Source organism: Scyliorhinus torazame, chromosome 2 (assembly GCF_047496885.1).
Source record: "Scyliorhinus torazame isolate Kashiwa2021f chromosome 2, sScyTor2.1, whole genome shotgun sequence".
Taxonomy (NCBI): Eukaryota; Metazoa; Chordata; class Chondrichthyes; order Carcharhiniformes; family Scyliorhinidae; genus Scyliorhinus; species Scyliorhinus torazame.
The window spans coordinates 271,624,489-271,646,472 of NC_092708.1; the positions used below are offsets into that span (position 1 = coordinate 271,624,489).

General features: G+C 55.5%; 1 protein-coding gene across 11 annotated transcripts in view; it reads left to right on the top strand.

The window, feature by feature from the left end:
• Positions 1–21,984, top strand: part of ptgr2 (prostaglandin reductase 2) — a 228,136-nt gene that overhangs the window by 128,962 nt on the left and 77,190 nt on the right. For 8 of the 11 annotated variants that reach the window (XR_011937520.1, XM_072487491.1, XM_072487512.1 and 5 more), the window contains 2 exons: positions 3,616–3,734; positions 9,511–9,702. Coding sequence is in view for 10 of the 11 variants with exons in the window: in XM_072487491.1 (XP_072343592.1) it covers positions 3,732–3,734; positions 9,511–9,702 (195 nt within the window). In the remaining variant the exon portion in view is untranslated. The remainder of the gene's footprint in view (positions 1–3,615; positions 3,735–9,510; positions 9,703–21,984) is intronic. The other 3 variants (XM_072487460.1, XM_072487482.1, XM_072487471.1) reach the window with 1 other exon arrangement.

The window sequence follows — 21,984 nt, forward strand, 5'->3', positions numbered from 1 at the left end:
CCTTTGAACGCCTCAGCATGGATTTCAGAGGCCCCCTCCCCTCCACTGACCGCAACAAGTATTTCCTGAATGTGATTGATGAGTACTCCCGGTTTCCATTCGCCATCCCCTGCCCAGACATGACCACAACCACCGTCATCAAGGCCCTCCAGAGTATCTTTACACTGTTCGGTTTCACCCGCGTACATACACAGTGAGAGGGGGGTCCTCCTTTATGAGCAACGAACTGCGTCAATTCCTGCTCAGCAAGGGCATCGCCTCGAGCAGGCCGACCAGTTACAACCCCCGGGGAAACGGACAGGTGGGGAGGGAGAACGGAATGGTCTGGAAGACTGTTCTACTGGCCTTACGGTCCAGGAATCTCCCAGTCTCCCGCTGGCAAGACGTCCTCCCGATGGCCCTCCACGCCATCCGGTCACTGCTCTGTACAACCACAAATCAGACACCTCATGAACGTCTCCTTGTTTTCCCCAGGAAGTCCTCCTCCGGGACCTCGCTCCCAACATGGCTATCGACACCCGGACCCATCCTGCTTCGGAAGCACGTGCGTGCGCACAAGTCGGACCCGTTGGTCGAGAGGGTCCACCTGCTGCACGCTAACCCCCAGTACGCCTATGTGGCGTTCCCTGACGGCCGGCAAGATACAGTCTCCCTCCGGGTCCTGGCGCCCGCCGGAACCCCACGCGCACCCGAACCATTGCCCCCACCCCCACGCACCCCACTGGAGGGTCAGTACTCCCGCCGCTCCTGCCTAGGCCCGCCCACCCACCGACGCCCCCTGCAGTGCCCCCCCCCCCCCCAACCTTTTGCCACAACAGCGCTGCCTAGGGGTGACGAAGCTGCCAGGGAGGCCGAAATCACGCTCCTGGAGTCGTAACCACCGGGACCCTCACCGGAATCACCACCGAAGCCCAGACAATCCAGAAGGACGACCAGGCCACCCGATCGACTGATTGCTTCGTTGTGACTTTAACTGTGAACTTTGTAAATATCCTCGACAGCATGGTACCTCCATACCTGATCATACCATGTTCAAGGCGACTGTTACCACTGGCCACCACCCCCGCCGGACTCTTTTTTTTAACAGGGGGTGAATGTGGTAGTACCAGGTATTGCAGTACCTAAGAGGCTGATGACCATTGGTTAGACCCAAGAGTCTACCATTGGCTGTTATTACATAGCTCCGCCTTGACAGGTGGGGCATAAGAAACGGTGCCGTCCCAGCTGCCTTCACTTTCTGTACCAAAGCTGCTGGGGAACAATTTCTAGGAGATTAAAGCCTTCAGTTATGAAATCACTTTGTCTTGAGTGTAATTGATCGCGCATCAACCCTCATGGCACTTACCCTGGCAGCCCGAGTGAGGTCGTGCAGCTTCTTCCGACACTGCTCCCCGGACCGGGGGGTGTGCCCCGCAGCACTCACAGCGGTGCCAACTTCACGCCAACCGGGCTTCACCGTGCTGGATGGCTGGCCATGCCCACGTCTTGGGCAGAGGGTGGCCCTTCGGTTTTCAACCTCATCGAGGAGGGTGTCCAGGTCCGTGTCCCGGAACCTCGGTGCGGCTCGTCGGGGCTCAGCCATCTCTCCTCCTCCTGGGTCCTTCAGTGCGCAGACCGCGCCATTTATGGCGCAGCGTCGCGTCATTCGGGCGTCGTGCGCTTACGACGCTGCTTTCACACCACGCCCCCCGAGTTCCTCGCGGCCCCGCTCCTAGCCCATTTTCGGGCCCTGAATCGATCGCGATCGGGGCCATTTCACACTGTCGTGAAACTCGACGGCATTCACGACGGCGTGGGCACTGAGTCGCGGGAGCGGAGAATCGAGCCCAAGAGTGTCGAGGGGTATGGGGAGAGTGCAGGTGTATGGTGTTGAAATAGAGGATCAACCTCTATTTCATGTTGAGTGGTGGAGCAGGCTCGAATGGCCTGCTGCTGTCCTATTTTCTACGTTTCTATGTTAACAGAAACTGGCCATTCAATTCTGCAGGTCCATACCAGTGCCTAAGTTCCACATGGTCCTCCACCCACCCTATCTCATTTCATCCTCTCAGCAATATCTTCAATGCCTTTCTCTCTCGTTTATCTATCTTCCCCTTCATTGCATCTATGCTATTGCTCTTACCTATCCCTGTGGTAGCAAGTTCCATATTCTCACCACACTCTGCGTAGAAACGTTTCACCTGAATTCCTTCTTTGATTTATGAGTGACTGTCCGACCCTCTCCCCCACCCTCAACAAGCAGAAACATCTTCTCTACATCTACCCACATGTGGAATTGCAGAGTGATTTTTTTCTGTAAGCATTGCAGCTCCAGCCTGTAACTGCTAGTTACCCCTCTCTGCGTCAATACACATTATCGCTGGTCCAACTATTCTAATCCTCTCCTCCTGAGGGGTCGTGTCTGTCCACCCTCTGTTCTCTTGTCCATTCTTCGTGTGTGAGCCTTCACTGTGAACATGAGGGAGCCATCGCAGTTAAGCCCACAGATGAATGAAATGAAAATCGTTTATTGTCACAAGTAGGCTTCAAATGAAGTTACTGTGAAAAGCCCCTGGTCGCCACATTCCGGCGCCTGTTCGGGGAGGCTGGTACGGGAATTGAACCCGCGCTGCTTGGCCTGCATGGTCTGCTTTAAAAGCCAGCTATTTAGCCCTGTGCTAAACTAGTCTCCAGGGGAACATTCCTGGCATAGCAGGCAGTGTCCATTTTGTATCCCCACAGCCACCTGCCAACTGAGCAACCTGGGACTGCCATGCTCTTATCGTTTAAAGAAAATTCACTCTTCAGATGTCGGCATCACTGGCAAGGCCAGTATTTCCTGCTCACCCTTAGTACACCTGACTGGCTGGCTAGGGCAGCACGGTAGCATTGTAGGTCAGCACGGTAGCATTGTGGATAGCACAATTGCTTCACAGCTCCAGGGTCCCAGGTTCGATTCCGGCTTGGGTCACTGTCTGTGCGGAGTCTGCACAATCTCCCCATGTGTGCATGGGTTTCCTCCGGGTGCTCCGGTTTCCTCCCACAGTCCAAAGATGTGCAGGTTAGGTGGATTGGCCATGATAAATTGCCCTTAGTGTCCAAAATTGCCCTTAGTGTTGGGTGGGGTTACTGGGTTATGGGGATCGGGTGGCGGTGATGACCTTGGGTGCTCTTTCCAAGAGCCGGTGCAGACTCGATGAGCTGAATGGCCTCCTTCTGCTCTGTAAATTCTATGATGAAACATTTTAGAGGCCAGTTACCAGTCAGCCCATGATAATGTGGGATGGAATCAAATACAGGCCCAGGCCAGATAAGGACAGCAGATTTTCTCTCCTAAAGGACATCACTAAACCTGTTGGGCCTTTAAAACATCCCACAGCTTCCTGTCACTTCTACAGATGCCAGCTTCCTTATTTCCAGATTTTTGAAAATATATAAAACAGAATTCCAATTCTCAAACTGCTGTGGTGGGATCTGAAGGAGTGTTTGTTGGATTATTAGTCCAGCAACATCACACCATGTGATCCACATAGCTCAGTGATTTGGCAAAGAGTTATCTGGGAAGTTGGTATTGTGTCCCAGAATTGACCTCTGGAAAGGGGTAACCGTGTTCCCTCTCGCTTCTTCTGTCTTTAGGGAAGAATGGGGACCCAATTGCTGAGAATTTTAGGACAGAAGAGGGTTCTCTGCCTCAAGACTTGCAAGAGGGGCAGGTGAAAGTCTGCACCAAATACCTATCTGTGGATCCTTACATGGTGAGTACACATCCCCTTTGGACTGTTAGGCTGCGAGGGTACACCGTAATGGCTGAAAGAACATAAGCCATGGAATTCTGCCATCTTACTGCACTGGGCATTGCCAATCGTGCCTGTGTTAGCTGTTTGAAAGAACAATCTAATTTGGCCCACTCCACTGCTCTTGCTTCATTGCACTGCAATTATTTTCCTTTTCAAGTATTTACCCAGTCTCGTTTGAAAGTTAATTTTCTATTGACTTCCACCTCAGTGCATTCCAGATTGCAAACTCACAGAGTAAGCGCTTTCTTATATTCCAGCTCCCAGTATAGCATCCAAGTGCAAGATCACTACCCATGATGTTGGCATTCCTGTTTGTGTGGAGGGCAAAACCTAAACACTAACCTGCCTAGCAGATCATGCCAAACTTGTGTGTCAAGTCCCATCCAATTTAGTTTTTCACTGGTACCTATTTTACTGTCTAATTTTATACTGACGGTTTGCCTTGCTTACCCACACATTTTAAATTCACTCATCAATGTGGGCGTCACTTGGCAAGGCCTATTTATTGCCCATCGCTAATTATCCTTGAGATGGTGGTGACACGCCTCCTCCTTGAACCGCTGCAGTGCATGTGGTGAAAGTGTTTCCACACTGCAGAGCGAGTTCCGGCAACAATGAAGGATAGCTGCAATATTTCTCATCAGAAAGCTGCGTGATTTAAAGCGCAACTTGGAGGTAGCAGTGTTTCCATGCACCTGTTGTTATTGTCCTTCTAGGTAAGTGTTTCACAAACTGGAATCCACAAACTCCTCCGCATATACTTTCCAGGGGCTCCGCAAAATAGTCGGGCCTTACGTGAATGAGGAGCGGGGATTAACTTGGTGTGCGCTGGCAGTGAATAGGGAGGGTATCCACCACGCACTGCGCAGAGTGGGCTGGCACTCTCATATTAGAAGCAGTGTACACTGAACAGCACCGAGGTAGACCCCTGCTACTTTAAAAAAATATATATTTGTATTCAATTTTAGCAAATTTTCAACAAAACTCCTCCCCTTTACAGAAAAAAGAAAAGCATAAAACACACAGGTCAACATCGTACACTTATATCGCGAATTCCCCCAATGTACAAACCCCCCCCCCAATGAAACATTAATAAACACATACCCGAACCCCCCCCCCCAGGCTGCCGCTGCTGCTGACCACCTCCTAACGTTCCGCTAGAAAGTCTAGGAACGGTTGCCACCGCCTGAAGAACCCTTGCACAGACCCTCGCAAGGCAAACTTTACCCTCTCCAATTTAATGAACCCTGCCATGTCGCTGATCCAGGCTTCTATGCTTGGGGGCTTCGCATCCTTCCATTGTAGCAGAATCCTCCGCCGGGCTACCAGGGGTGCAAAGGCCAGAATACCGGCCTCTTTCGCCTCCTGCACTCCCGGCTCGTCCGATACCCCAAATAATGCCAACCCCCAGCTCGGCTTGACCCGGGTGTTCACCACCTTAGACACAGTCCTCACAAAGCCTCTCCAAAACCCATCCAGCGCCGGACACGCCCAGAACATATGGGCGTAGTTCGCTGGACTCCCCGAGCACCTTACACACCTGTCCTCTACCCCAAAAAACCTACTCGACCTTGCCCCTTTCATATGCGCTCTGTGAGGAACCTTAAATTGTATCAGGCTAAGCCTGGCGCAAGAGGAGGAAGAATTAACCTTACCCAGGGCATCAGCCCACAGACCCTCATCTATCTCCTCCCCAAGCTCCTCCTCCTATTTATCCTTTAGCTCCTCCACCGAGGCCTCCTCCTCTTCCTGCATCTCCTGGTAGTTCGCCGAGACCCTGCCCTCCAACCCACACCCCCAAGAGCACCCTATCTTGAATCTTACGTGCTGGAAGCAGCGGAAATTCCCTCACCTGCCGTCTCATGAACGCCCTCACCTGCATGTACCTAAAGGCGTTTCCGGGGGGCAGCCCAAATTTTTCCTCCAGCGCCCCAAGGCTCGCAAACGTCCCATCTATAAACAGGTCCCCCATCCTTCTAATTCCTGCCCTGTGCCAGCTCAGAAACCCCCCATCCATTCTCCCCGGGACGAACCGATGGTTCTCTTGGATCGGGGACCAAACCGAGGCCTCTACCTCACCCCTGTGGCGCCTCCACTGCCCCCAAATTTTGAGAGTTGCCGCCACCACCGGACTCGTGGTGTACCTTATCGGTGGGAGCGGCCGCTGTGCCGTCACCAGCGCTAGACCCCTGCTACTTGGTGGTGAGTTCAGTCTTGTTCAAGAGAGATAAGATGTTTAAGTATTTAAGTAGAGATCAAAGAAAGGGCGGCAAAATACAAGTTTGCCCAGTTGTCCTGAGTATTACCTACTCTTATAATTTAGATCAGTCATTTCAAACCCTGGGTCGCGGGCGAATATTGGGAGAGTTGTGGGGTGATGCGTCGCGGATTCCCGATCGTGGGAAGAAGTGACCAACGCTGCGACCGGATTTTAGAGATGCCGACTGCGACCGGCTTTCAAAATGCCGGCCCTTCTGCGCATGCATACTCCTTCAGCAGTCTGCAGGCCCGGAGCCCAGCGGGCAGAACACCTCCTCCTAACGTCAGCGAGCTGTCCCAGGATTATTATTTTTTTAATTGCTGGAGTCTTCCTGCCAGGAGCAGCGGCAGAGAGCAGGTCACTGACTTCACATGTTCTGGACGCGAGAGAGATTCCTCCATTTTGCAGCTGCCAACAGTGCTGGTGTGAAATCCAGGGCCTCTGGTGAACAACCCACGAAGAAGAAACTGAAAACAGGAACAAAGATGATCACTTGAGGTGTGGGTTATTACTTGTGCCACTGCAAATCAGGAATCAAAGTTCATGTGTGCAGGGAACCACTGGTAAATGAACGATTAAAACCCTCAAAACTTCAAAGACATTTTTGAGGACAAACATTTTGATTTTTTTCAATGAATGCAGTGAGATCTTAAATCATTAGCTGAAGTCATTATCAGAAATGTAACTTTGAATAACAAAACAAGTGAAATCATGAGGACCAAGCAGGCTCACCTGTCACATTAAAGGTAAGCGAAAATGGTGGGTCGCAAAGGTCGGCTGGCGTGGATCCCAAAGGATGGCCGTTTGGTACAAATGGGTCACGGGGAAAAAAAGGTTTGGAAAACACTGATTTAGATGGGTGGCTGTGAGGTCTGTTGTTAATCCATTTGAAAAAAAAAATGTTTGTTCTAGGTGTGAGAGGTTGGGGACTAATGGCAATCCCACAGTCCTTAGTGAGTATGAGCTTCCCCAATGAGGTGGGGGGGGGGGGGGATCATTAGCAGAGTCACCTGCATAAATAGAGCTGGCTAGTGTGGAACCAGCAGAGAGGAGTGAGCAGTAAGGGAATACTGCTGCCGTTGTATATATGTAATTGTAAATAAAGTTATTTCTTTCAATTCTACAAACTTGTGCTGGATTCTTTGTGGCCCTCACAAAAGACACTAACCTAAGAAACTCCTGCAGCGATGCCCTGAGACTGAGATGATTGGTCTCCAATAACCACAATCATCTTCCTCGGTGCTAGGCATAATTCTAACCAGTGGAGAGTTTCCACCCTGATTCACATTGACTTTGAGATGTTCTGAGATTGTGAGCAGACAATTTGCTTCAAGTGTTGAATGAAATAGAGTCATACAGTACAAAAAGGCCCATCATGCCTGCGCCGGCCATCAAGCACCTGTCCATTCTAATCCCATTTTCCAGCAGTTGGTCCGTAGTCTTGTACCTTAGGAATACTGGTCAAGGGATCTTTTGCATCCATCCGTGAGAGCAGATTAGGCCTTGGTCTCTGGAGTGACTCTGAGGTGAATGTGAAAAGCACTTTGGTCATGAAATTCACAACATAAATACAAATTAGGGTAATTAGCGAGAAACCCTCCTGTAGTGGGGAAAATAAGCTTAAAGTTAGAGACAGGCAATTCAGGGATGAGGTCAAGGAGTACGTCTTCACACAAAGGGTGGTGGAAATACGGAATTCTCTTCTCCAAAAAGGTATTAAGCCTGGGGACAATTTACAGTTTCTAAAGTTGAGAATTTTTTGTTAGGAAAGGGTATTAAGGGTTACAGAACAAAGATGGATTGAATAGTTCAAATACAGATTGGCGACGATCTAATTGAACAGGGGAAGAGACTCGATGGGCTGAATGGCATCCTCTCGTTTTATATCCCATTTCCTTTTCTATATCACTGTGTCTCCTGCCATTGTAATAATGGCCAACGATACCCGTTTGAACCAGCCTGCACCGATGCAGGAGACCAGTGACGTCACTCTGCTGGACGACACTCTGCTGTGCCCAATTTGACACCGTGCCAGCGAATACCCATCAGAGAGAGGCTGCCATGCACTTGGACATGATTGGCATCCACATTGACCAATAGTAAAGTCGTATATCAGTTTGAGGGGGCGGGTTTATGTGTATAAGCAAATCAGACTGAATTAATCGTGTGGATGTAGCAGTTTGGCGCCACTGACCAAGGGCAACATTGTTATGGACTGAGGCCCAGAGTGCAATTGTGAGCGGCTTAAACCACCCATTTAGTGCCAGGAACAATGGCCCACTGTGTCATTTGGTGGCCTGCTCTGGTTTGGGGGGATATGGGGCAAATGCTGGCCGGCACAATATAAGCAAGATGCAACAAGAGTAAAGCACTAGGCGATCCAACGGCCACGCTGCGCTGGAAAGCAGATCGCCGCAGCGTGGCTGATGTAAGCCGGGGGACCCTGCTCCAGGGATCTACCCAGCTCGCAGCCCCTTGCGAGATTCAACGCGTCCTCGCGAGACGATGTGATGTAACTCCTGCCCATTGGGGGCGGGATCACTTATTGGCAAATCACGCTTCTCGGCCTATTGGCTAAGATGAGTGTGATGTCAGGTGCAATGCCTGTATCTGGTATGTCACTCTTGTGGGGACCATGAATTGGATTTGATTTGAATTAGTTTTTGGAGCAGGCAAGGAGCTGGATTAGGGGTTTGGCCCTGTCCACACTCCGAGCTCTGGCTTTGTAACTCTGATAAAGTAATAATAATTTAAAAATATGAGAGCGAGACAGCTAGCCTCACTCCAATGCGCAGATTCCCGAGGAACCTGAGGCTTTGGGATTCATCTCCTTTGCCTCAGAGACCTCGTGCGAGCGCCGTTCAGCACTGGTCCCCACAAACGAGAACCAGACGCATGGGGATCTCTCAGGAGATCGGAGGCCTTCAGCTGCGTGTCCTTTGCGCAGGGTGGTGCTCTGGCACTGCTGGTGGCAGCTGGGCACCCTGACAGTGCCACCTGCCAAGGTGCCCATGTGGTATTGCCAGTTGGTATGTGCACTGCCACTGTGCCCGGTTGGCGGTCAAAAGCTGGCAGTTTTTATGCGCACACGATCGGGTCGGGGATGCTGTGCAGAGATTGCGATGCCATTTCTCTCACTACACTGGGGAGTTCCTGCAAGTGGAGCTGCCCATTGTACAAAACGGGGCTATGTGGGGCCTAGGCCGTGGCTTCCCCGTTCAGGCATCTTATACGACGCGAGTCACGTTGAATAGCCATGTGTTTCTTGGCACTGCGAGCACCGGGAAACACGAGGCTAAATGCGCTCGCTCTGAGACTTTGTTCCCTTTTGGGAGAATCGCACCTTAGAACTGTGTGTTCACGGTGTTGGCGACAAATCCAGCTTCTCTTTATTCAGATCTGTATTGAGCTGATGATGGATTAATCATGAGTGTCCCAGGTTTTTAACAGTTGGCTTTGACTTTATCTTGGCAGCGATGCAGGATGAATGAAGACACCGGAGTAGCTTACATACTGCCATGGCAAGTGTCTAGTGTCGTTACTGGTGGAGGAGTGGGTGTGGTTGAAGAGAGTAAACACCTGAAGTTTCAGAAATGCGATGTTGTGACTTCATTCAACTGGCCCTGGCAGTCACAGGCCATTGTGGATGGGCATATCCTGACCAAGGTAGTCTGCTGTTTCACTACATGCAGTTAATACTTGATCAAACCTCAAGGGCACTGAGATATCGTTGTGCTGTCCTCAATCCCCACCCTCACACCTACTTTTGCTTTTAAAATGCAAAACCTTGTTTATGTAGCAGACTTTGAAAACTTGAGTAACTAATCTTCCTCATTTAACTATATCAAAAATTATTTCTGAGACTCCATATTGGGGAATTTCTATTGGGAGTTGTTGCTGGGGGGGATTATGTTCTCTCGTTGCATTCAAATTAAACAAATAGGGATATTTTCAAAATGCAGAAAAAGGCAAGAGACTATTGAGAAGCAAAGCCAGTAGACAGCCACAAAAAGCATTCAAAACATTAATGGAATGTTAACCTTTATCTAATGGGACTGGAAAACAAAAGTGAGGAAGTTCCCCTCCCAGTCACTCACCTTCCTGACTTGGAAATAAATCACCGTTCCTTCAGTGTCACTGGGCTAACATCCTGGAACTCTCTCCCTAACAGCACTGTGGGTGTACCTACACCTCATGGATTGCAGCGGTTCATGAAAGCAACTCACTACACTATCTCAACGGCAACTAGGGATAGACAATAAATACTGCCCTAACCAGCGACGCCCACATCCCATAAATGATTTTTTGAAGTAACTGCATTTGGTCCTGGGCACCACACCTCAGAAAGGATGTATTGGCCTCAAAAGGTGTACCAGAACCTTGCTGGGATTTAGAGGGTTAAATTATGAGGACAGATTGCACAGACTGGGCTTGTAATATCTTGTAAATCAAAGATTAAGGGGGTGATCTTTATTTATACGTTCATGGAAGATGTGGGCATCGTGAGTTGTCAGGATGGTGTGAGGCTTGGAGGGGAACTGGCAGCTGGTGGCATTCCCATGTATCTGCTGCCCTTGTCTTTCTAGGTGGTAGTGGTTGCGGGTGGTAGAAGGTGCTGCTGAACAAATCTTGGTGAGTTGCAGCAGTGCAGCATATACATCTACTACTGTGCATCAGTGGTGGAGGGAGTGAATGTTTGTGGTAGGGGCAGCAATCAAACGGGCAGCTTTGTCCTGGATGGTGTTGAGCGTCTTGAGTGTTGTTGGAGCTGCACTCATCCAGGCAAGTGAAGAGTATTCTATTACACTCCTGACTTGTGCCTTGTGGACAAGCTTTGGGGAGTGAGTTACTTGCTGCAGAATTCACAGCCTCTGACCTGCTCTTGTAGCCACGGCATTTATGTGGCTGTGCTAACTCCATTAATAGTTTGCGGTTAAGGAATAAGTCTAAAGCAAGTTACCTGAAGCAAGTTTATTCTCAGAATAATGTAGCAGAATGTCGGTCTCCTTCTGTTGCCCCACGCCAAACTGTTCCAGTTGTGTCCATTTATACTATTTTGGGTTGAACCAATTAAACTAAATTAAACAAACCGAGAGACAGATTAAAAGAGCAGCCCCTTCAGGGATACTACCTCAAACAGAAAATAAATGCCAACGGAAACTTAAAACATCAAAGCAAAATGTGAGACGAGGGGTACCCAGTGGGCCTAGATGTGTCCATTTATACTCCTGGCTTTCTTTCTATACTCTTTTGGGTGTGTCCATTAAAAAATGCAATCGACGTAACAATGTAATTGCCAAAGGCTGAAATTGTTGATACATTGATAGACTAGTCTGAACCAAGATAGCGACCGCCAGCCTGAGTCTGCCTCTGGGGGAAAGACAGGGAGCTGCAAATGTGGGACCTGCGGGTTTGTATTCGGAATGCCCTCAGCAGGTGTTTCGAAAGCCTCCCATCCACCTGACTGCTCCACCATTTCCTCTGCGTTGCCGCAACCATACCAGTTTGGAGATACAACAGGAAAGAAGCTCTCCATCGCTATCACTATGCATGCTCCAACACTTGGCGGTACTGCGCCCTGATGTCCTGTCGTCTGGATTGAGGACATTCACCACCGTGGGGGATTTTGGGTAATGTCCCTGCCATGGCAGGTGACTGCATACTGAGACCATGAGATTACTGGATACTCAAAAGAGGACACGTGAGAGCCAAAGCTAGACCAGGTCAGAAGCCCCAGGCCTTTACGTATTGAACCGTTCTGATTTTAGTAATGTCTTGCTAACTTGATAATAAATTCCAGTTCAGTTTCTGGTCAGTCGTAACCCCAGGACGTTGATAGTGGTCTAATTGAGGTGATTGAGATGAATTAAGGATTGAATAGAATGGATGGCGAGAAACTGTTTCCTCTGATGGGGAGCGTCCGGAACAAGGGGGTAGAACCTTAAGATAGGAGCCAGGCCAGTCAGAGTTGATGGCAGGAAGTTGTTCTTCCCACAGAGGGTAGCGGCAATGTGGAAATCTGTCCCCAAAAGGTTGTGACACAATTAACGTTTTTAGCGCCAAGATGGATCTATCTTTAATTAATATGCATGAAGGGATGTGAAACAAAGGGAGTTGAGGTGCAGGTAACCCATACCCTAATTCATAGAATCATAAAATCAGTACACTGAAGAAGGAGGCCATTCGGCCCATTGAATCTGCACTAACCCTCTGAAAGAGCACCCTACCTAGGCCCACTCCCCTGCCCTATCCCCATCACCCCAACTAATGTTTGGACACTAAGGTACAATTTATCATGGCCAATCCACCTAACCTGCACATCTTTGGACTGTGGGAGGAAACCGGAGCACCCGGAGGAAACCCACACAAACGTACAAACTGCACACGGACAGTCACCCGAGGTCAGAATCGAACCTGGGTCTGTGGTGCTATGAGGCTAATTGGATGGGAGAGCAGACTGTCCTATTCCAGAGTTCCATGATGAAAAAAAAGAATTTTTTCATTGGAACGAAGGAGGTTAAGAATAACCTAATGCTGATTTTCAAATGTCCATAAATTCTTTCTAATGGGAATTTGGTGCTGGGAATTGTAGAGGGAGCATGTGGAGAATGAGATTGTACAATGTGGTTCACAGAAGGAAGCTGTCTGGCCTGTACTCATTTTTTGAGAGCGCGATCCAATTCGTTTCATTCCCCAGCTTTTTCCCAATGGTTCTGCAGTCTCTTTTTTTTAATCAGCTATTTACTCAATTCCCTTCTTAAAGTTAGTAGCAAATGTACTTCCACCATCCTTTCAGGCAGTCGATTCCGGGACATAGCTCGCTGCATTAAAAAAACATTCTCCTCACTCTTTCTCTCCCCCACCTGGTTTACTGGTGCAGAAACTGGTGATGATTTGCTGGGCTGTCTGACTCGTTTCAATGTGATAACATCCTATTTAGTAAAGATGACTCGTACCCCTATGATCATATCTTCTAAGAGAGAAGCTGACATCTTGATAACATTACATCATGGACAAAGATGCTTCCTTATTGTCATGGTGATTTATGCAACAGATGAAAGGAGAAATGTATTCCATTGAATTGTTCACATAAACCCCAGATATTTGAAAGGAGCTATCCCGGAGTCCAGGGTGCGAATTTCTGCACTTTTCTCGTTTTAGTACACGATGGATGAGAAAGGCATTTAGCTCCGAACTCACCTTCATGTGACATTGTTAATTCTATTGTCCAAGCACATTGTCCCATCACAATTAGAATCATAGAATGACCTTCTTCTGTGCAGTGTTATGCAGCCCATCATTTCTGTGCTGAATCTTTGCGAGAGCTAGCAATTAATTCCATTCCCCTGATATTTTAGAATCGTAGAATTCCTACAGTGCAGAAGGAGGCCATTTGGCCCATCAAGTCTGCACTGACCGTCTGAAAGATCACCCGACCTAGGTCCACTCCCCCGTTCCCATAAACCCCCCATAACTTGCACATCTTTGGACTGTGGGAGGAATCAGGAGCACCCGGAGGAAACCCACAGACATGGGGAGAACCTGCAATCTCCACACAGGCAGACACCCAAGGCTGGAATTGAACCCATGTCATCGGTGCTAACCACTGTGCCCCCGTGCTGCTGCAGTAATAGTTTTTCTCTGTACTATAAATGATTTCTCTTAAACTACTATTCAATCACCATCTTTTTAGGTTGTGCAAATAAAAACACTCAGCACTCCCCTCAAACCTGCTGATTGGCAAGTGGGTGAACCGTGTTCAGTGCGGGGGTGAGTGAGCAGAGTTGGTGGGGGGGGCAGGGGGGAGAGAGAACCAGTGTCGGGGGGTGGGGTGAGCGAGCAGTGTGAGGGGTGAACGGTGTGGGGGTAGTGAGTGAGCAGTATGGGGGGAGTGAGCAGTGTGGGGGTAGTGAGTGAGCAGTGTGGGGGGGGTGAGTGAGCAGTGTGGGGGGGTGAGTGAGCAGTGTGGTGGGGGGGGGGTGAGTGAGCAGTGTGGGGGGGTGAGTGAGTAGTGTGGGGGGGATGTGAGCAGTGTGGGGGGGTGAGTGAGCAGTGTGGGGTGAGTGAGCAGTGTGTCGGGGGAGAGTGAGCATTGTGTGGGGGGGTGAGTGAGCAGTTTGTCGGGGGAGAGTGAGCAGTGTGTGGGGGGGTGAGTGAGCAGTGTGTGGGGGGGTGAGTGAGCAGTGTTGGGGGAGGTGAGTGAGCAGTGTGGGGGGGGGGTGAGTGAGCAGTGTGGGGGGGGGTGAGTGAGCAGTGTGTGGGGGGGTGAGTGAGCAGTGTGTGGGGGGGTGAGTGAGCAGTGTGGGGGGGGTGAGTGAGCAGTGAGGGGTGAGTGAGCAGTGTGTCGGGGGAGAGTGAGCAGTGTGTGGGGGGGTGAGTGAGCAGTTTGTCGGGGGAGAGTGAGCAGTGTGTCGGGGGAGAGTGAGCAGTGTGTGGGGGGGTGAGTGAGCAGTGTGTGGGGGGGGTGAGTGAGCAGTGTGTGGGGGGGTGAGTGAGCAGTGTGGGGGGGGTGAGTGAGCAGTTGGGGGAGTGAGTGAGCAGTGTGGGGGGGGTGAGTGAGCAGTGTGGGGGGGGTGAGTGAGCAGTGTGGGGGGGTGAGTGAGCAGTGTGGGGGGGGTGAGTGAGCAGTGTGGGGGGGTGAGGGAGCAGTGTGGGGGGGGTGAGGGAGCAGTGTGGGGGGGTGAGGGAGCAGTGTGGGGGGGTGAGGGAGCAGTGTGGGGGGGTGAGGGAGCAGTGTGGGGGGGTGAGGGAGCAGTGTGGGGGGGTGAGGGAGCAGTGTGGGGGGGTGTGAGTGAGCAGTGTGTGGGGGGGTGTGAGTGAGCAGTGTGTGGGGGGGGTGGGTGAGTGAGCAGTGTGTGGGGGGGGTGAGTGAGCAGTGTGGGGGGGTGAGTGAGCAGTGTGTGGGGGGGTGAGTGAGCAGTGTGTGGGGGGGTGAGTGAGCTGTGTGGGGGGGTGAGTGAGCAGTGTGTGGGGGAGTGAGGGAGCAGTGTGGGGGGGTGAGGGAGCAGTGTGGGGGGGTGAGTGAGCAGTGTGTGGGGGGGGCGGGTGAGTGAGCAGTGTGTGGGGGGGGGTGAGTGAGCAGTGTGTGGGGGGTGTGAGTGAGCAGTGTGTGTGGGGGGTGAGTGAGCAGTGTGTGGGGGGGGCGGGTGAGTGAGCAGTGTGAGGGGGTGAGTGAGCAGTGTGGGGGGGTGAGTGAGCAGTGTGTGGGGGGTGAGTGAGCAGTGTGGGGGGGGTGAGTGAGCAGTGTGTGGGGGGGGTGAGTGAGCAGTGTGTGGGTGGGGTGAGTGAGCAGTGTGTGGGGGGGGTGAGTAAGCAGTGTGTGGGGGGGGTGAGTGAGCAGTGTGTGGGGGGGGTGAGTGAGCAGTGTGGGGGGGGTGAGTGAGCAGTGCGGGGGGTGAGTGAGCAGTGTGTGGGGGGGGTGAGTGAGCAGTGTGTGGGGGGGAGTGAGTGAGCAGTGTGTGGGGGGGGTGAGTGAGCAGTGTGTGGGGGGGGTGAGTGAACAGTGTGTGGGGGGGGTGAGTGAGCAGTGTGTGGGGGGGGTGAGTGAGCAGTGCGGGGGGTGAGTGAGCAGTGTGTGGGGGGGTGAGTGAGCAGTGTGGGGGGGTGAGTGAGCAGTGTGGGGGGGTGAGTGAGCAGTGTGTGGGGGGTGAGTGAGCAGTGTGGGGGGTGAGTGAGCATTGTGTGGGGGGGCGGGTGAGTGAGCAGTGTGTGGGGGGTGAGTGAGCAGTGTGTGGGGGGGGTGAGTGAGCAGTGTGTGGGGGGGTGAGTGAGCAGTGTGTGGGGGGGTGAGTGAGCAGTGTGGGGGGGGTGAGTGAGCAGTGAGGGGTGAGTGAGCAGTGTGTCGGGGGAGAGTGAGCAGTGTGTGGGGGGGTGAGTGAGCAGTTTGTCGGGGGAGAGTGAGCAGTGTGTCGGGGGAGAGTGAGCAGTGTGTGGGGGGGTGAGTGAGCAGTGTGTGGGGGGGTGAGTGAGCAGTGTGTGGGGGGGTGAGTGAGCAGTGTGTGGGGGGGTGAGTGAGCAGTGTGGGGGGGGTGAGTGAGCAGTTGGGGGAGTGAGTGAGCAGTGTGGGGGGGGTGAGTGAGCAGTGTGGGGGGGGGTGAGTGAGCAGTGTGGGGGGGTGAGTGAGCAGTGTGGGGGGGGTGAGTGAGCAGTGAGGGGTGAGTGAGCAGTGTGTCGGGGGAGAGTGAGCAGTGTGTGGGGGGGTGAGTGAGCAGTGTGTCGGGGGAGAGTGAGCAGTGTGTCGGGGGAGAGTGAGCAGTGTGTGGGGGGGTGAGTGAGCAGTGTGTGGGGGGGGGGGTGAGTGAGCAGTGTGGGGGGGTGAGTGAGCAGTGTGGGGGGGTGAGTGAGCAGTGTGGGGGGTGAGTGAGCAGTGTGGGGGGGGTGAGTGAGCAGTGTGGGGGGTGAGTGAGCAGTGTGGGGGGGTGAGTGAGTAGTGTGTGGGGGGTGAGTGAGTAGTGTGTGGGGGGTGAGTGAGCAGTGTGGGGGGGGTGAGTGAGCAGTGTGGGGGGGTGAGGGAGCAGTGTGGGGGGGTGAGGGAGCAGTGTGGGGGGGTGAGTGAGCAGTGTGGGGGGGTGAGTGAGCAATGTGGGGGGGTGAGGGAGCAGTGTGGGGGGGTGAGGGAGCAGTGTGGGGGGTGAGGGAGCAGTGTGGGGGGGTGAGGGAGCAGTGTGGGGGGGTGAGGGAGCAGTGTGGGGTAGTGGGGGAGCAGTGTGGGGGGGGTGAGTGAGCAGTGTGTGGGGGGTGTGAGTGAGCAGTGTGGGGGGTGAGTGAGCAGTGTGTGGGGGGGGCGGGTGAGTGAGCAGTGTGTGGGGGGGAGAGTGAGCAGTGTGGGGGGGTGAGTGTGCAGTGTGTGGGGGGGTGAGTGAGCAGTGTGTGGGGGGGTGAGTGAGCAGTGTGTGGGGGGGTGAGTGAGCAGTGTGGGGGGGTGAGTGAGCAGTGTGCGGGGGGGTGAGGGAGCAGTGTGGGGGGGTGAGGGAGCAGTGTGGGGGGGTGAGGGAGCAGTGTGGGGGGGTGAGGGAGCAGTGTGGGGGGGTGAGGGAGCAGTGTGGGGGGATGAGGGAGCAGTGTGGGGGGGTGAGTGAGCAGTGTGTGGGGGGTGTGAGTGAGCAGTGTGTGTGGGGGGTGAGTGAGCAGTGTGTGGGGGGGGCGGGTGAGTGAGCAGTGTGAGGGGGTGAGTGAGCAGTGTGGGGGGGTGAGTGAGCAGTGTGTGGGGGGGTGAGTGAGCAGTGTGGGGGGGGTGAGTGAGCAGTGTGTGGGGGGGGTGAGTGAGCAGTGTGTGGGGGGGGGTGAGTGAGCAGTGTGTGGGGGGGGTGAGTGAGCAGTGTGTGGGGGGGGTGAGTGAGCAGTGTGGGGGGGGTGAGTGAGCAGTGTGGGTGGGTGAGTGAGCAGTGTGTGGGGGGGGTGAGTGAGCAGTGTGTGAGGGGGGTGAGTGAGCAGTGTGGGGGGTGAGTGAGCAGTGTGTGGGGGGGCGGGTGAGTGAGCAGTGTGTGGGGGGGGTGAGTGAGCAGTGTGTGGGGGGGGTGAGTGAGCAGTGTGGGGAGTGAGTGAGCAGTGTGGGGGGGAGGTGAGTGAGCAGTGTGTGGGGGTGTGAGTGAGCAGTGTGTGGGGGGGGGGTGAGTGAGCAGTGTGGGGGGTGAGTGAGCAGTGTGTGGGGGGTGAGTGAGCAGTGCGGGGGGTGAGTGAGCAGTGTGTGGGGGGGGGTGAGTGAGCAGTGTGGGGGGGGTGAGGGAGCAGTGTGGGGGGGTGAGTGAGCAGTGTGTGGGGGGGGTGAGTGAGCAGTGTGGGGGGGGTGAGGGAGCAGTGTGGGGGGCGTGAGGGAGCAGTGTGGGGGGGTGAGTGAGCAGTGTGGGGGGTGTGAGTGAGCAGTTGGGGGAGTGAGTGAGCAGTGTGGGGGGGGTGAGTGAGCAGTGTGTGGGGGGGTGAGTGAGCAGTGTGGGGGGGGTGAGTGAGCAGTGAGGGGTGAGTGAGCAGTGTGTCGGGGGAGAGTGAGCAGTGTGTGGGGGGGTGAGTGAGCAGTGTGTCGGGGGAGAGTGAGCAGTGTGTCGGGGGAGAGTGAGCAGTGTGTGGGGGGGTGAGTGAGCAGTGTGTGGGTGGGTGAGTGAGCAGTGTGGGGGGGTGAGTGAGCAGTTGGGGGAGTGAGTGAGCAGTGTGGGGGGGGGGGTGAGGGAGCAGTGTGGGGGGGGTGAGTGAGCAGTGTGGGGGGGTGAGTGAGCAGTGTGGGGGGGGTGAGTGAGTAGTGAGGGGTGAGTGAGCAGTGTGTCGGGGGAGAGTGAGCAGTGTGTGGGGGGGTGAGTGAGCAGTGTGTCGGGGGAGAGTGAGCAGTGTGTCGGGGAGAGTGAGCAGTGTGTGGGGGGGAGAGTGAGCAGTGTGTGGGGGGGCGTGAGTGAGCAGTGTGGGGGGGTGAGTGAGCAGTGTGGGGGGTGAGTGAGCAGTGTGGGGGGGTGAGTGAGCAGTGTGGGGGGGTGAGTGAGCAGTGTGGGTGGGTGTGTGAGTAGTGTGTGGGGGGTGAGTGAGCAGTGTGGGGGGGGGTGAGTGAGCAGTGTGGGGGGGTGAGGGAACAGTGGGGGGGGTGAGGGAGCAGTGTGGGGGGGTGAGTGAGCAGTGTGGGGGGGGTGAGTGAGCAGTGTGGGGGGGTGAGGGAGCAGTGTGGGGGGGTGAGTGAGCTGTGTGGGGGGGTGAGTGAGCAGTGTGTGGGGGAGTGAGGGAGCAGTGTGGGGGGGTGAGGGAGCAGTGTGGGGGGGTGAGTGAGCAGTGTGTGGGGGGGGCGGGTGAGTGAGCAGTGTGTGGGGGGGGTGAGTGAGCAGTGTGTGGGGGATGTGAGTGAGCAGTGTGTGGGGGGTGAGTGAGCAGTGTGTGGGGGGGCGGGTGAGTGAGCAGTGTGAGGGGGTGAGTGAGCAGTGTGGGGGGGTGAGTGAGCAGTGTGTGGGGGGGTGAGTGAGCAGTGTGGGGGGGGTGAGTGAGCAGTGTGTGGGGGGGGTGAGTGAGCAGTGTGTGGGGGGGGGTGAGTGAGCAGTGTGTGGGGGGGGTGAGTGAGCAGTGTGTGGGGGGGGTGAGTGAGCAGTGTGTGGGGGGGTGAGTGAGCAGTGTGGGGGGGTGAGTGAGCAGTGCGGGGGGTGAGTGAGCAGTGTGTGGGGGGGGTGAGTGAGCAGTGTGTGGGGGGGGTGAGTGAGCAGTGTGTGGGGGGGTGAGTGAGCAGTGTGTGGGGGGGGGTGAGTGAGCAGTGTGTGGGGGGGGTGAGTGAGCAGTGCGGGGGGTGAGTGAGCAGTGTGTGAGGGGGGGTGAGTGAGCAGTGTGGGGGGTGAGTGAGCAGTGTGTGGGGGGGCGGGTGAGTGAGCAGTGTGTGGGGGGGTGAGTGAGCAGTGTGTGGGGGGGGTGAGTGAGCAGTGTGGAGAGTGAGTGAGCAGTGTGGGGGGGGAGGTGAGTGAGCAGTGTGTGGGGGTGTGAGTGAGCAGTGTGTGGGGGGGGGGGTGAGTGAGCAGTGTGGGGGGTGAGTGAGCAGTGTGTGGGGGGTGAGTGAGCAGTGCGGGGGGTGAGTGAGCAGTGTGTGGGGGGGGGGTGAGTGAGCAGTGTGGGGGGGTGAGGGAGCAGTGTGGGGGGGTGAGTGAGCAGTGTGGGGGGGGTGAGGGAGCAGTGTGGGGGGCGTGAGGGAGCAGTGTGGGGGGGGTGAGTGAGCAGTGTGGGGGGGTGAGTGAGCAGTTGGGGGAGTGAGTGAGCAGTGTGGGGGGGGTGAGTGAGCAGTGTGTGGGGGGGTGAGTGAGCAGTGTGGAGGGGGGTGAGTGAGCAGTGAGGGGTGAGTGAGCAGTGTGTCGGGGGAGAGTGAGCAGTGTGTGGGGGGGTGAGTGAGCAGTTTGTCGGGGGAGAGTGAGCAGTGTGTCGGGGGAGAGTGAACAGTGTGTGGGGGGGTGAGTGAGCAGTGTGGGGGGGTGAGTGAGCAGTTGGGGGAGTGAGTGAGCAGTGTGGGGGGGGGTGAGGGAGCAGTGTGGGGGGGGGTGAGTGAGCAGTGTGGGGGGGTGAGTGAGCAGTGTGGGGGGGGTGAGTGAGTAGTGAGGGGTGAGTGAGCAGTGTGTCGGGGGAGAGTGAGCAGTGTGTGGGGGGGTGAGTGAGCACTGTGTCGGGGGAGAGTGAGCAGTGTGTCGGGGGAGAGTGAGCAGTGTGTGGGGGGGTGAGTGAGCAGTGTTTGGGGGGACGTGAGTGAGCAGTGTGGGGGGGTGAGTGAGCAGTGTGGGGGGTGAGTGAGCAGTGTGGGGGGGTGAGTGAGCAGTGTGGGGGGGTGAGTGAGCAGTGTGGGGGGGGTGAGTGAGCAGTGTGTGGGGGGTGAGTGAGCAGTGTGGGGGGGGGTGAGTGAGCAGTGTGGGGGGGTGAGGGAACAGTGGGGGGGGGTGAGGGAGCAGTGTGGGGGGGTGAGTGAGCAGTGTGGGGGGGTGAGTGAGCAGTGTGGGGGGGTGAGGGAGCAGTGTGGGGGGGTGAGGGAGCAGTGTGGGGGGGTGAGGGAGCAGTGTGGGGGGGTGAGGGAGCAGTGTGGGGGGGTGAGGGAGCAGTGTGGGGGGGTGAGGGAGCAGTGTGGGGGGGTGTGAGTGAGCAGTGTGTGGGGGGGTGTGAGTGAGCAGTGTGTGGGGGGGGTGGGTGAGTGAGCAGTGTGTGGGGGGGGTGAGTGAGCAGTGTGGGGGGGTGAGTGAGCAGTGTGTGGGGGGGTGAGTGAGCAGTGTGTGGGGGGGTGAGTGAGCTGTGTGGGGGGGTGAGTGAGCAGTGTGTGGGGGAGTGAGGGAGCAGTGTGGGGGGGTGAGGGAGCAGTGTGGGGGGGTGAGTGAGCAGTGTGTGGGGGGGGCGGGTGAGTGAGCAGTGTGTGGGGGGGGTGAGTGAGCAGTGTGTGGGGGGTGTGAGTGAGCAGTGTGTGGGGGGGGCGGGTGAGTGAGCAGTGTGAGGGGGTGAGTGAGCAGTGTGGGGGGGTGAGTGAGCAGTGTGTGGGGGGGTGAGTGAGCAGTGTGGGGGGGGTGAGTGAGCAGTGTGTGGGGGGGGGTGAGTGAGCAGTGTGTGGGGGGGGTGAGTGAGCAGTGTGTGGGGGGGGTGAGTGAGCAGTGTGTGGGGGGGGTGAGTGAGCAGTGTGTGGGGGGGGTGAGTGAGCAGTGTGTGGGGGGGGTGAGTGAGCAGTGTGTGGGGGGGGTGAGTGAGCAGTGTGGGGGGGTGAGTGAGCAGTGCGGGGGGTGAGTGAGCAGTGTGTGGGGGGGGTGAGTGAGCAGTGTGTGGGGGGAGTGAGTGAGCAGTGTGTGGGGGGGGTGAGTGAGCAGTGTGTGGGGGGGGGTGAGTGAACAATGTGTGGGGGGGGTGAGTGAGCAGTGTGTGGGGGGGGTGAGTGAGCAGTGCGGGGGGTGAGTGAGCTGTGTGTGGGGGGGGTGAGTGAGCAGTGTGGGGGGGTGAGTGAGCAGTGTGGGGGGGTGAGTGAGCAGTGTGTGGGGGGTGAGTGAGCAGTGTGGGGGGTGAGTGAGCATTGTGTGGGGGGGCGGGTGAGTGAGCAGTGTGTGGGGGGTGAGTGAGCAGTGTGTGGGGGGGGGTGAGTGAGCAGTGTGGGGAGTGAGTGAGCAGTGTGGGGGGGAGGTGAGTGAGCAGTGTGTCGGGGGAGAGTGAGCAGTGTGTGGGGGGGGTGAGTGAGCAGTGTGGGGGGTGAGTGAGCAGTGTGGGGGGTGAGTGAGCAGTGTGTGGGGGGGGGTGAGTGAGCAGTGTGTGGGGGGGGGTGAGTGAGCAGTGTGGGGGGTGAGTGAGCAGTGTGGGGGGTGAGTGAGCAGTGTGGGGGGTGAATGAGCAGTGTGTGGGGGGGGTGAGTGAGCAGTGTGGGGGGTGAGTGAGCAGTGTGGGGGGTGAGTGAGCAGTGTGGGGGGTGAGTGAGCAGTGTGTGGGGGGGGGTGAGTGAGCAGTGTGGGGGGGGTGAGGGAGCAGTGTGGGGGGTGAGTGAGCAGT